This window comes from Vulpes lagopus, chromosome 24, assembly GCF_018345385.1.
Source record: "Vulpes lagopus strain Blue_001 chromosome 24, ASM1834538v1, whole genome shotgun sequence".
In the NCBI taxonomy this organism is placed as follows: domain Eukaryota; kingdom Metazoa; phylum Chordata; class Mammalia; order Carnivora; family Canidae; genus Vulpes; species Vulpes lagopus.
This window is the reverse complement of record NC_054847.1, coordinates 37,072,648-37,087,549: the sequence shown is the minus strand read 5'-3', so window position 1 is coordinate 37,087,549 and position 14,902 is coordinate 37,072,648. Positions and strand designations below refer to the sequence as shown.

At 38.0% G+C, this 14,902-nt stretch overlaps 1 protein-coding gene across 2 annotated transcripts in view; it reads right to left on the bottom strand.

Annotated features, from left to right (window-relative positions):
* The window catches only part of DCC (DCC netrin 1 receptor), a 1,085,392-nt gene that overhangs the window by 58,778 nt on the left and 1,011,712 nt on the right, over nucleotides 1-14,902 (bottom strand). For both annotated transcript variants that reach the window (XM_041739305.1, XM_041739306.1), the window contains exons 23-24: nucleotides 9,632-9,794; nucleotides 1,526-1,752 (exon numbers count right to left, since the gene is read on the bottom strand). In XM_041739305.1, the coding sequence (XP_041595239.1) occupies nucleotides 1,526-1,752; nucleotides 9,632-9,794 (390 nt within the window). The remainder of the gene's footprint in view (nucleotides 1-1,525; nucleotides 1,753-9,631; nucleotides 9,795-14,902) is intronic.

The window sequence follows — 14,902 nt, the reverse complement described above, 5'->3', positions numbered from 1 at the left end:
GGACAGTCCATCTGCCCAAAAACCAGCGTCAAACTTCCAACTCTCCTTTCTCTCCTCCCTCCCTGCCTCTCACCTCTTCATCCCTCCTCCCTGTCCTCTTACACAGCCAGGAAGAACAGGTGGGTAGGAGGAATAAGTAAAGGAGTTTCTGAAACAGACTGTGCCCCCTCCTTCTGCCCCACCCCACCGCTCCATTTCCTTCCAGGGTCCTGGAGGCCTTAAACAACAGATTAAGATCCCAGTCCTCAGAGCCCAAAGTCCAGCTGGCTGTAAGGGAAGGAGAAACTTTAGCTTCAGAGTGCAGTTCTTAATAGGACTAGAATGTAGTTTAACTACTGAAAATGATGGAAAGGTTAGGGAATCTGTTTGAGATATTATTTAAGAGCTGGAAAAAAATACTCAACTCGTGATTAAAAAGTGAGCTCCTTATTTAAACAATTGGAAGCTGAGACAGTCGAGTAAACCAGTTACACATTCACATAACCAAAATATTTTAATTCGGTTTTAAAGCAATAGCTACTCATCCTGCAAACACATTATGAGTAGACCAAGAGGGGTATGTGCGTGTGTTGATGAGAATACTTGGTTCATTGTTTGGCTTCCCATAAGCATTTTTAAAATTCGAGGACCAGCAGAAAGTGGAATATCTTACAGGCACTTTCTAGATTTCTTAGTTATTCCTGGACATGGCTTGTTCTGCAACTATTCATCAAATGGTAGGCTTTCTGCTTCTGATCACTTTGTGTATCAACAGAGCCTGCACATAGACTCCACCAAACTAGGCTAGTGATCATATAATGTGATTGCATGGGGATAAAAGTTGATGTTCACAGCAATCAAGGCCAAAGTAACAGAAGAGTCAATATTTTCATAAGTCACGTGTCCCTAATGTGATTTTGTTTAACGCAAGAAACAGAGTGAATTTAAAAATCAACTTACAATTATCCATAGACACAAGGAATTTAAAAATGTACAAATAATTTCAAATAGCATTTTTTTGAGTTCTTTTTTTTTAATTTTTTAATTTATTTATGATAGTCATCACAGAGAGAGAGAGAGAGAGAGAGAGGCAGAGACACAGGCAGAGGGAGAAGCAGGCTCCATGCACCGGGAGCCCGACGTGGGATTCGATCCTGGGTCTCCAGGATCGCGCCCTGGGCCAAAGGCAGGCGCCAAACCACTGCGCCACCCAGGGATCCCTCAAATAGCATTTGATAAGACTTTCATTCAAGATTTAACAAAAAGCAATAAATTAATTTGGCTTTTACATTTCAGTATTTCCCAAGCGTACCACCTGTTACCGCCTGCAAGTTTTAAAAAGCATTTCAATGATAAAAGGCAGGTAATAGGATGATGGAAAAGAAACTAGTTACTCAACCAAATTTACATCAGATTATTTTAACTGCTGATAAGTGACCCGCAGATTGAAAGGAAGGATGCCTCCATCAGAGAGGGAGTGGGGATGTCCTTTTTGGAATTCAGAATTGGGGGGGGGGTTGTCTGATGCCCAAGAGGAGAGAGTTACCTGAATGAGAGGTGCTTTTGCTCCCTAGTTGAGTTTCTGACTGGCTGTGGCTGACTGGTGTGAGATCTTGGCAACTTTGGATGGGAGAGTCCCTTCCTGTAGGGTCAGTACCCGATGGCTTCTCAATATTTTTCATCTCCATTTCTTCATGATGTATCCAAAGATCAGGAGGCCTGAGGTCCTTCTGGCTGCCCTTCCTCTTGCCAACACTGTGAGTGGCCCGTTTCCTATGGAACAAAAAATTAGAAGGTGAATGTGAGTGCCTCCATTCAACGGTCCTTCCTCTCTTTTCTCAGTCAATTCAAGTTAGAAGCAGGAAAGGACACAAGAGCGCTCCCAGGGGGGAACCCATGAAATCCAAGAATTGGCAGGCATGTCTTGGCTGCCTTTCGTCCTCTCCCCCGGAGCTTCACCACATTATAGGAGCAGTGGTGCTGAATCCCCAAGGCCCTGGCTGCCTGCCAGAGAGTGCCTGACTCTAGCTTCACCGGCTACAAATTCTCACACAAGGTGACAGTGGGTTATATGGAGCCATATGCCAATCTTCAGAGCTAGTCATAAGGTACTTGACGGCAACATCTGCTTAGGAGATAAATGAAGGAGCTACTCTGAAAGGGCAAATAGAAATACAAAAGCCCAGAATTTGTGCCAGCCAAGATTAGGGTTTAGAAGAAAGTCTATAGCTCAGCTGCACAATTTAATGTGCTATTTGGAGACAAAAGGCAGCATGAGGACATTCTAAGGAGAATAAAGCACTTGTGCCTTGGAGTCACTAAGTATCTGGATGCAAACACAGTTAAGACCCATCCTTTGAAGAGAGAAGAACACAGTTTAGAGGGATGCTTCAAATGTCTCCTATTTCCCTCAATAAGAATTTTGCAATCATAAATTCATTTTTTCAGGGGTAGTCTCTTTTGGGGGCTAGTGAGATACAAATGTTCCCTACATGCTAAGTAAAGTAGGCATGGCACTCAATGCCAGCCATTCTGTGCAGTAAGGGTCAGTAAACTATGGCCTGTAGACCAGATCCACCCACAGACTGATTTTGTAAATAAAATCTTATTGGAATCCTACTGAGCTCATTTGTTTTCACAGTGCAGAGTGTTGAGTAGTTGTAACAGAGACTGTATGTCCCACATGTCTCACGAAGCCTCAAATATTTACTATTTGCCCCCTTTTAGAAAGTTTTCAGCCTCTGCTTTACGGTTCTACATCTTAAAAAATCTCCACTTGTAGCTTCTATTTGTTTAGGGTAATAATGTCTCTTCTAAGACAGAATTCAGATAGTTAAAATATAACCTCTGATAGAACCCCAGAGAAGTAACTCCCTTTTACTTCTTCACTTGAAACTTATAGTTTATGAGGATAACTGTATTACGGGGGCTAAATGGTTCAAACAAGCCACTTCAGTGAACACTCTTTGTGACTCGTACAAGGCCATGGAGAGTGGCTTTATCTTCCAATGCTGAAAGACCTTTACTCACATTGGGCAATTAATAAAGGTTTAGTGGTGTGACTTGCTTAGTTTTGACTGTTTTATACATTTTTTGGTCTTTTTTGAAGCATGCTGATAAGGATTGGAGACAAGGAATGCCAGACTTGATATTTGTTGAGTAGCTTAGTAGAGAAATAATATTTTCGGTTCTAATGTTTTCCCTATAACTACCTACATTTTGCTGACTTTCTGGCAGGGGTCTCACACTGCCTCTGGACAATGGTCTGTAAAAACCCTTAGACCATTTTCCTGTGTCTAAAATAATAACTGTGTGCCAACCATCCGTTCCCTGAATTCATTTCCTTACACTTCACCTGCGCACAGGAAGCAATCTGCAAGTCACGCGCAGCTCTCTAGGTAAGCTACCCCTGGTAACTTCATAGAACAATTTAATGTCATTTTTGCACTTGGAGATTTCACCCTGTTATCTTTCTAACAAATCAAAATGCTAAATAACTTTTTAAACCCAGTGCCTACAAGACTGCCTAGAGAGACATTCCAGTTCCCAAATCCAGGATAAGAAAGTCAACCTTTTCATAATAACTCAACATTTAAATAGCCTGTGGGGGAAAATATGTCAAATAATTTCTGAAACTAAAAAATAAATTATGAATTCTGGTTTCCTCTTGTTTACACACATAACTCATTCATTCATTCATCAGCCCCCATAACCTCAGTACCAGATGTGTCTTATTAAAAAAAAATTCCATCTGACTGAGGTAGAGAATTTTTCTATGTTGTGACTTATAACCTCTATACGGGAAAAAAAAAATTATCATTTCTGATAAAATGCATCTACATTTTTATGATGGATTTTAATCAGATCAAGACTTTTTCTGAGAAGCTACTCATCCAGTCATGTGTCAGTCAAGAATCTAAAGATTCTAAACAAACTTTATTTTCTTTTTGTATATATTCTACAAATAACTGTCTACTAACTGCTTTTGTTTTCTATAATGTCTCTTATCAAGAGATAAATCTTTGACCTTGGAGAGGCCTCCCTTCCCTGCTGGTGGTAGACTAGCTGACCATGTAGCAGGTTTGTAATAAAACTGACATCTGCTCATAACTAAATTGCCTGAAATTTGTCTTAAAACCTGCAGGAACATTGTCATCTCAGCCTTCTGTCCATCTGCTGGTTCTCTGACATAATGACTGCTGCCCACTGTGGTTCCCTAGTTCCTCTGTCTCACCAATGGAATCTTTAAAATCTGTGTGCAGATGAATCCAATGCAATGGATCCTGAAATACGGTCCCAGCATCAGCATCTCCTGAGAATCTGTTAGAAATGCATGTTCTCAGTCTCCACCCCAGATCAGAAACTTGCACACGTATATGTGTGTGTGGGGGGGGGGTGGGGGAGGGCGTTGTGAGAGGGACAGGCCCAATAGTCTGTGTTTTAACAGCCCTCAAGGGAAATAGGATAGGATTCTTAAGTTTGAGAAACACTGTCATAGTGAATTTGGTTTTGTTTGTTTTTATGTTAAACTTAGCTTTTGTATTAGATTGGGAATATGTCACATGTTTATCCCTTCCTACATGCATCTTTTCTCACAGGTATCAGTAATCCTTCAGCTTCCAAAACCAGCTGTGGGATGGAAGGTCTCTTCCTACGCCGTGAATTTTTTCATAAAGACTCTCACACCATAATCAAGTGCTGGTGATTTTTGTTCTATCTCTCTTTTTCTCTCTCTTTTGTTAATCTCTCTCTGTTTCTCTATTCCCCCCCTCCAACTATCTCATCGTACTTTGCCCAGAACGCCTTCACAAACCAGTTTACTTACAAACTACTTACTCTTAAAGATTTTCTTCAAGCCTCTGTTCTTCAGGAAGTCTTCCTGACCATGTTAGGTCAGTGTAATCTGAGCATATATAAGTCCCTTTCCTCGTCTCTTTCTTTACCATTCACCTTGCACTGATTACTGCCTGTCTTCCTGAACTGGCCAGAGGCTCCCAAAGTGGGAATTGGTTTCCTCCAGTGATACTGGAGCAAATTCTGTCTCTTTCACTTGTCCAACATCACCCATTGTCTTAGAACACTTATTCATTGAACATTTACTGAATACTGAGTGTGTGTCAAGAAATTTGCTAAGCACTAGAAATGCAAATACAGGTGAGACAATGGGAGCTTGATAAATGAGTGAAAAATGGCATGGCTACTGTGAATTTCTGCATTGTTGGAGTAAGGAGCAGGCCCTGGGACTGGCAGTTGGTAAAAGCTGAAAAAGTAAAGGGACCAAATCATAGGAGGCCTTAGCTCCAACAGAAACATTTTTAATACTACCTAGAAGTTGTGAGAAATTGTGGAAAAATCTTTAGCTCCTGAGTTAACATTAATCAGATTTGTTACTTTGTATCATGCAGATCCCATCCTAAGCACATATTAATTACCTGAATTAAAGAATAAGAATTTTTCATTATCACCTTGGAAGGATTTTTTGCAAGATTCTCTGATTCTTTATTGGCCTCTCTGTTTCTTACTTTGCACCTAACCTATTGCTATAAGAGAAGTTTGCTTCCTTTTCACTTTTAATTAATATGCTTGGGATGTGAAGGTATAAACACCAACATTGGGTTAGTAACCATTTTATTCAAGACCCTGCCCTTTGAAGTTCTAAAATACTACTCTCATCTCATAGATTATTTTGCCACATTGTAATAAATTATTAAATCCCTTTCTGCTCAAGGCATCCTCTGCTCAAGTTGTTCATAGGAGGCAAATAGCTCTGTACTAATTTTCCTGGTCAGATAGAAAGCACCCAAGATCTGACAGGAGGTTGAAGCAAGGGCAGTTTGCTTCACTGAGACTTTACAGAAGTCCTCAGAAAGGAAGAAGCCCTGAACGGAGTGTGAAGAATGATTCAAGGTAACCAGGAAAAAATCTATTGGGATGTATAATAAGTACCTGCCCTACTTCTTCCTTGCAAATCTTTCCCAAAGGTTTCCAGCTTCCTAATTCTCTATATTGATTATTTTTATTCTCCGAACTGCTATTAAAAGCAAAAATAAACAAAAGAACAACAACAACCACAAAAACAAAAAGCTTGTATTGGAATCCCAGGGAACATGTATCCTAGAAATTCAAATAAACCTGCATTTTCTGTGGTGGAATTAAGGTATATTGAAGATCTAAGGGGTTGCCTCTATGGAATACTGAAAAACAATAAAAATGTTTAAAAAAATGTTAAAAATCTGAAAATGAGTGAAAGTAACCTAAACTACAATAGATTTAAGAGTTTAAACATTTGATGTCAGTACGGAAGATAATTATTTTTGTCAAAATTTGAATATGGACTAATATTTAAAACTTGCCTTATTTATTTATTTATTTATTTATTTTTAATTAATTAATTTATTTTGTCATATACTTTTAAAATCAAATAAGAGGCTTAGTCAACTGGTGACTCTATCATGTGAACTTTGAGTTTTATTCACATATTTAAATTTAATGTATTCAGACATGTTGATTATGTACCCAGGTAACTGCCTTAGAAATGTGATAACCATGTGTTCTAGATTTCCAGGATATTTTCAATGTTAAATAGTTTGTCGTTAGTATCTACAGATACATTCTAACTTATCATGATACATGTTCTATATTTGGGCTAGGAAAATGTTATTACTTTCCTAAAAGGTACAGAACCCCTATAATTTAAGACTTCATCAGCATATTTTCCCTATATTATGATATTCTACTATAATTTCACTAATTCAAAATATGTAAGGGGATTCTCTTCAAAGTACTAAAAAATAAATTAATAACTAAAAAGAAAGGCAAAATTATTTTTATTTCATATTAATTTGAAGCTAAGTGCTACCACATGAGTTATAGTACTCCATGGGGAATTTCAGTGTTTTAAGATAGAAAGATGATAGAAAGTATTTAGCCCTATTTCTCATTTGAGGAAACTGACATTCAGGGATTAGGCCTTCCTTTAGGCTTAATTAAACACCACTAATTTAATTCTAGAAGTGGAGAATCAGAACTAGAACTTGGGTTCTAACTTGTTAGTGATTTTACATTGTAAAAATAAAATCTTACCAAGTGGGGTGTTAATCAATCAGATAACCACATTCTTTTTTTTTTAGATAACCACATCCTTATTAAATAAATATAAATATGATAAAATAGAATAAAATGTGTGGGTACTAACTTGAATAAAGTGTTACCAACAGTACACAAAAATATGTTTCAAATCCACTGGATGTAATTCAAGAGCCCCACTGAAACACAAAGACAATTTACATTCTATAGCACCAACAGATAAAGAGATATTGAAGAAAGCCCATGAATGTGTTTCCTATTTCACTTTATTAATTACATTAAACTCTCATTTTTCTGAGAGTTCCGTAAGGGGCATTATTTCTGCCTCAGATTGGAATTGATTTTGCTTTCACCTGCATCACTTAATTCATTCAAAAAGACTCAGTGGTAGTGGTATCAGGAGGAAGGATCCTCAGTGAAATCAGGAAAAGCTAAATTAAAACTCAGGAATATCTTGAAGGAGAAATTTTTTTTCTTTTTTTCCTCTGTTAACATATACAAACAAAGAGACCGAGATGAACGCCCATGGGTCTGTTGTAGGAGAAAGATATATGAAACAAAATTGTGAGAATATGCCAAGTAAATATGAAGGGACTTTGGGTGAAGGCTGAGGAAAAATCAAAGTGGCAGGACCACTATGAAGGTATAAATTCACTGTCTTTGGTTTCCAATCATTCATGGAGTGATTTATTCTTTCATTCATTTCCTGATTTTAAAAACGAGTCAGACTCAGGTCTCAGCCTCTACTCTTTTTAAATAAAAACGTCAAGCTCTTCACAAATTGCTTAGCGTAGGATTTAAGACAATTTAGGAGTTGCTCAAGATAGCATCAAATCCCACTTTTGCATTTTGAGAAGACTGGCATTTTCTCTATGAGGACACAACATGCCCAGGAATCCAGTTCGTCAGGTCACTAAATACCCTCCAACATTATCTCACAAGGATGAAAATGGAACAAACAAAACACCCTGCTACACACAGATGGTTTAGTTAATTAAACTTAGTTTAGTGAATGCATCCGTGTCTTTAAAGCCATCGATGAAATAGGCCAAGTTTGGTTTTGATGCCTTCCCTACTTCCATTTATGCGAATCTTCGTGACTCTGCTTCAGAGCCCTGGCTCACCAGCATTCTACCATTCTGTGTTTGCACAGCCCCTTTCCTGGGATGGCCCGACCGAGACGCTGTTCGATGCCTTACTCAGTTACAGTTCCTCTCCCTCCAGAGCCTCACTAAGTTGGAAGAAGTGGGTAATTAAGTTCTGTGGGTAATTATGACTTCCCAGAATGAGAGTCAGCTAAGCTCAGTCGGCCTGGGTTCTTGTTAAGCACAATGGATCAGCCCACCAGCTGGCATCAGCTTGAAGACAGGCCAGTCTCATCAATGCAGCCAGATATAAAATTTGCCCTGCCATATAAATAAATTAAATGCAAAGACTGCATCTACACTCCTATGCCACTTTCTTCAGTTTGTACATCTTTCTGTATCCTATTTCTAAACACTTCAGAAGGTTGGAAGATCCAATACAGATCAACAAACAGGTCATAGGGTTTTTAAGGAGAGAGAAACTAAGATATTACCAAGGGAATAGGAACAATTATTTGTTAGAGAATCTTCCTCTGACACTATGTGTAGCATATAGTTGTCAAACCAACCATCTATAGGCCCATGCCTCAGGCTTTCAGAGCTGGCGCCATGCCTGAGGCCAAAGGGGAAAAAATGAATCAAGGGAAGAGCTTATTATAGCCAATTCAGTGAGAAAGTACAGCTGAAAGGGACATATCAGGCAAGATTTGAAAAGTGCTAGAAAGGCAGAGAAAAACCAGGAGATTATTGCTGATTCCCACAACCGGTTGACACAAGGTTAATATGCTGGTTATGGATGTTGCTGGAAGGGGATAAGTTGAATTAAAACCATCTTCCCATTCTAAACTTTGATGTATCGTCCTCTGCATGTGCTATCACCTAGAACTGCATAATATTAAAACATTTTTAAACCCCTCAGAAAGTTTAATTTCTGAGTATCAATCACAGCCAGGAATTTCTAGAATTTCTCTTCTAACTACTATCTCCAAACTAAACACTCCTCAGCATTGTAACTACACTGAATTTGGTAGTCATTCATGCAACAAACATTGATTCAATGCCTACAGTCCTCCTGGCCAGAATGGGGAAATACTTTTCGAGGAACACACATCTCCAACATTTGACATGTAGCTCTAGAGAGGGCTGTGAATTGGAACCTGAGGAAGTCCAGTCTCTAAATGTTGCTGAGGTAACACCTGTCCCCACTGGAAGGAAGAATCTGGCTCAGAGAAGTAAAATCAAGCAGAAATGCCAAGTGGGCCTCCAGGTGCATTCTATTATTAAGTCTGCAAGTCCGGCCCTCACCCACTCAAGGTACGGGCCTGGAATCAACAAAAGGCGAGGTTTTGCTCAGGTCAGAGGATAAAGAATATATGGTGAATTGTGAAAGAACACAGGAAGAGACCTGTCAAAAATATAACTCAAGAAGGTGATAGAGCAAATAGTGACCTCTCTCCTCTTAGGAACCACCTGTTACCTACTTTCTCTGCTGGGCTGAAGAGCGCCGGGTGCAAATCACAGCCACGATCACTACCACCAGCACTGTGATGACGCCGACGGTGATCACAATGATCACAAGCAGGTTGCTGTTCTTCTGAGGAGTGACACTGCCATGTGGGGGGTGCATCTGGCCAATGGGTGGCTCTGGGAAAAGACAGGCAAATGGAGATCAGATTTAGGGAGATGTGAACAGCTTGGTGTTTATCAAGCTGTTGAAGACGTGAAAGTTCCTAATGTTCTGGGCATTCCTGAAGCTGGGGAAAAAAAGCAATGAAAAATGAGAGGAAAGATGGAAGTTATCTACCTAAGAAAAACAAAATTTATGCCCACACAAAATCTTGTACAGAAACATTCATAGCAGCTTTACTTAGAATAGCCAAAAGTGGAAACAACCCGAATGTCCATTGACCGAAGAATGGATAAACAAAATGTGGTACTTCCATACAGTGGAGTATTACCCAGCCATGATAAGGAACCAGGAACTGATACACAGTAAAATACTCATGTGCCTTAAAAACGTTATTCTAAGTGAAAGAAGCCAGACACAAAAGGTCAATATTGTATGGTTCCACTCACATGAAATGTCCAGAATAGGCAAATCTATGGACAGAAAGTAGATTAGTGTTTGCCGGTGGATGGGAGGAGTGAATGGGAAGGACTGTGAATGGGTATAGGGTTACCTTGGGGAGGGCGAAAATGTTTGGGAATGAGAGAGTGATGTCCGTCGCACAACCTTGTGGATGTGCAAAGACCACTGACTAGTGCACTCTCAGGGGGTGAATTTACGGTATGTGAACTATCTCTCTCTCTCTCTCTCAATTTAGCTCTCTCTTTTTAAGAATTAGCCTACCATACTGAGCAGAAAGTAGGGGGAAGAGGAAGAAGGCTACTTTGTGCTATGAGTATCCCAAGGTGATGAGAATCACAGGAAGCCACCTCAGTGATGCCTGCCTAGGACTACTCTATACACCTTCCCCCACGCCTGGACCCTCACCTGCCATCCTGGGCTCCCCTGAATGAGGTAGTCTTTATGAAAATACTATTTATTCGATGGTGTGAAAGACAAACTATTTGACAGCAATCACTCACAATTTATTTCCTTTTTTTTTTTTTTTTTTTAAGAAGCTACCTAAAAGGCGCCTTTAATTTTCAAACTGGTAAGAGTGTATGAATCCCACTTAAAAGCCAATCACTGGGTTTATAAGAGTGTCATGAAGTCCTGATATAAATGTTCTGCAGTGTTCCAATAGTACCTCAGCGTCAACAATATCTAGGTCAAAATAACAGACTAATAAGACATTTTTTATAATTTGCTTATGTAATGACACCTTAAATTGCTTTCTTAAGTCCTCAGTGATCAATTAGAAACACTATGTTCTATATACATCACGTTATTTGTTAGAAGTCGTAGTGTTCTAAAAAGTAAACATTAGCTTATTTTATTTATCAGCTAGTTTAAAAAGTAACAGAAGCAATGAGTTTGGTTGTTTTCCAGACCTAAGCTTTGAAGGTGCTTCTTTAACAAGCTATATTAGCTTTCTATACCTTCTGAGTGAAATATTTGGGCCTTTTAGACCTTCAGTGTTTTTGTTTATAAAATGGAAATAATAATACTTATAGTAATACCTCTTTTATACAGCTATTGTCAAAATTAGAGAAAACACATACAAAATGACCCTCTTAGCACCTGATGGAAAGTAGGCACTTCTATCATTATACTACTGAAACGTTACATAAGATGTTGCCTAAATTAATAACCTGCCATACCATTTGGGACACTTCTGGTGTAGGCTTCCAAACTGCAAAATTGTTAGAAATATGCTGAATGTCAAAAATTAACTTCTCACAAATGAATATAATAACCCGGTTCTTGCTTCAAAATCAAAACACTATCTTTTGACAGTTATCTAAGAATCACTGCTTTTTTGAAACAATAGTCACCTAAATTTAAGGTATTGCTGATTCATTAATATTGGAAAAATATTAAGCACTTCTAACATAGCTTGAATCTCGGGGGAGGAACTCATCAAAAGTATTTAAATAGCACTTTCTGTTAAAAGATTCTGCTTCTAAGTGAAAGAAATAAGATTTCCTTGACGTAATTTTACATTTACTACAGAGGAATGAGGCAAGTAATGAAAGGTCAGAACTTTCTGTAGCAGAGTTTTACTTACAATTTAAAAAGTCATTTTACAGTAGTATCTCAATATGCCCTTTCTGTGCTTAACAAATTAATTGATTGGAATAAATTAACCTTTTATGTGAGCACTGACAAAGAAGATAGTTGGAGATATCATGGATTTTTATTAGCAAGACTTAGACTTAACAGTTCACCATTTCTGACCAACTTACTTTGAGTCACACAGAGCAGTACACCCTAAGAGCATTTTTAAAACCTTATAAACTAGAATTCTTCAAATTTCCACTCTTTTTTCTTTCCTTCCCATCCAGAAAGATATCAATTTCAACTCAGAAAGTAATGATTTTGGACTCTGCTGAACAGTAGAGAGATTATACTGATGCCATTGCCTCAGAAAGTTAGAGATCATGAGGACTCCCATTATAAAACTTTGATTCCAGGCCTTTATGACTTCCTCATAAAAATTCCTATCAGTTTAAAACTTGCTATTGAAGGTCTTTCATTAATTTTCCAATCTCAATTCAAAGGCTTGAATAATCAGAATATTTGACATCAAATGAGCAGTTCAGAGAGTCAAGTGGAATGGATCTTTTGATGTAGCTGACCCTCATTATTTGTAGCAATTTGTTCTGTAAAGTTGCTGTAAACACGGAATTAAGGAATATTAAGAATTGCTTCTGGAGGCAATTCAGTGTTAGGTTCCTGGGAGCTTCTGGTGACAACGTTTTTATCAGTCAATATATGACCTTGTTTTATGTGTATTTCTGTTTAAAGATGCTTTATTTAATATATAATGTTCATCATTAACACTGAACTCACAGTCAACAATATTACAACACAAGCTTGAGTGCAGTTCAATTAACACACACATTTTCTCCATGACATACATCACATAGCCTTTTGCATGTAGAACACTAAGCAGCACTTCACTACATTTAAAGGCCACTTTAAACGATGACATTGCCACCAAAAACCAACAAAAATGTGAAAAAGTGGCACTAAATATACTGTAGAAAGGACAACTCCTTTGCACTGTGAGTGCTGAAACAATAAAGCAGAATTGAATTTTTGGCTGCTCTGCACATGTCCACAAATGACCATAAAAGCACCACAGTTACTGATTTTGGTATGTAAAAATAGATTTTAGCAGTAGGTGAATTCCCAAATGCAGAATTTGCGAGAAATGACAATCAGCCCTATATCTGAGCACATCATAAGATTGCTCCAACAGGTTAAGAGTTCTGAACGACAGCCGGACTCCAGAAGAGGCAATATGACACTCTATTGGGCTTCAGAGGGGAAGCCAATGATGTAATTCAGAGATTTGCAAATATTCTCTAGAACACTGTGATTATTTCATGAGATAAAGAACATAACACACTGGCCACAGGCCCTGGCACAGAGTTGGCACTCAATAGACATTATGATGTCGTTCAACATAATTCATTCTATGTGATCTTTTAAAATTAACAAAAAATATGTTGTCTTAATGCATCTTTTCCTGGTGTTACTATAATAGCTTGGGTATCCAGTGTCTGAGTAATCAAAGATCTAGATGTGTTTCATTAAAATCAATAAGGAGAGAATTAAATTTTTAAAAGTCACACAGGCACATTTTTTATTTTCGTGATGTTTGATTATTATAAAAGGTTTCAACCTTTCTCTACTAAATTAAATAAAAACAAATATTTCATAATCAGATGTGCCTAAAGTCTTCGTAATAATTGGAAAATTGGTTTTGTGAAATAATAATGTCTTTAATTTTTATAGTACTTGGGAGAGAACAGATCCAATGACTGCTTGGGGACTGGACTTCTTTCCTACAATTGCAGTCTTTTCTGATAACAGTTTTGTTATTAGAACACTTTGAGCTCAACATATGTCTCAATAATTTTACAGGTCTTTGAATTTGAACAGAAATTCCTATGGCATTGAATATTTCAAAGCATCTCCTGCGGAAATAAGGTACTATATAGTCAATCAACTGGAAGAAATTTCACAGATAATCTAGCCCAATGTTCCCTACAATGAAATATTAATCAGCATTATGGGGTGGGGAGGGAGTTCCTTGGTCAATTAAGTTGGAAAACATATTTCTTTTCTCAAATCTCAGAATTTTGAACATGCTAATGTGAACTGTGAATTGCCAGGAAAGATAGGGCAGGAATGGTAAAGAATATATCCAATTATTCTAGAAAAATATATTGAAGATCCAGTTAGGTGCTGGTGATATGATGCTGTGATCAAAACATGGATGGACCTTGAGGGCGGTATGCTAATGAAATAAATCAGACCAAGAAGGACAAATGCTCTATGATATCGCTTATATGTGGAATCTGAAAAAGCCAAACTCATAGGAACAGAAAGTCAAATGGTGGTTGCCAAGACTGGAAGTTGGGAGAAATGGGGAGATGTTGGCCAAAGGGTGTAAATTTCCAGTTACTAGTTGAATAAATTCTGGGGTTACAATGTACATCATGGTGATTATAGTTAATAATACTGTACTATGTACTTGAAAGTTGCTCAGAGTGTAGATATTAATTTTTTCCTTTAAAAATGCTAATTATGAGATATGATGAGGGTGTCAGCTAAGGTTATGATGTTGATTGTCTTGAGATATATAAGTGTATCAAATTAATACATTTTACACCTTAAAGTTAGACAATGTTGTATGTCTATTACACCTCAGTAAATCTGGGGGGAGAAAATTCATGAAAGGATTCAAACATACAGTTGTGATATAGCCATAGGTCTGCCCAACTGGTTAGACCAGAGAAGGATAAAAAAACCCAATATATATTAAATGACTCATCTTTTCCATTCCTAAAACAGGTACCTTGTCTGGATCATTGTGAGCTGAATAGAATGTCAGGTTACTTCTCACCTGGGACCAACCCACAACTGTTTGAAGGGAGGTGTGAAAGCTCCATTTCTGAGCTGTTTTTCTGGAAGAGCAGAGAGGGAACAATAGCCAGGCTATGAAACCATTAGAAAGTATTTATTGGGCCATGCTGATATTGTTTCATACTAATTTGCATGTCACTGTCTTCTTGTATATCGTGTGGTTTGAGAACAGTTTCCAAATTAGAATATTGTGGGATGGTGGCAGAGA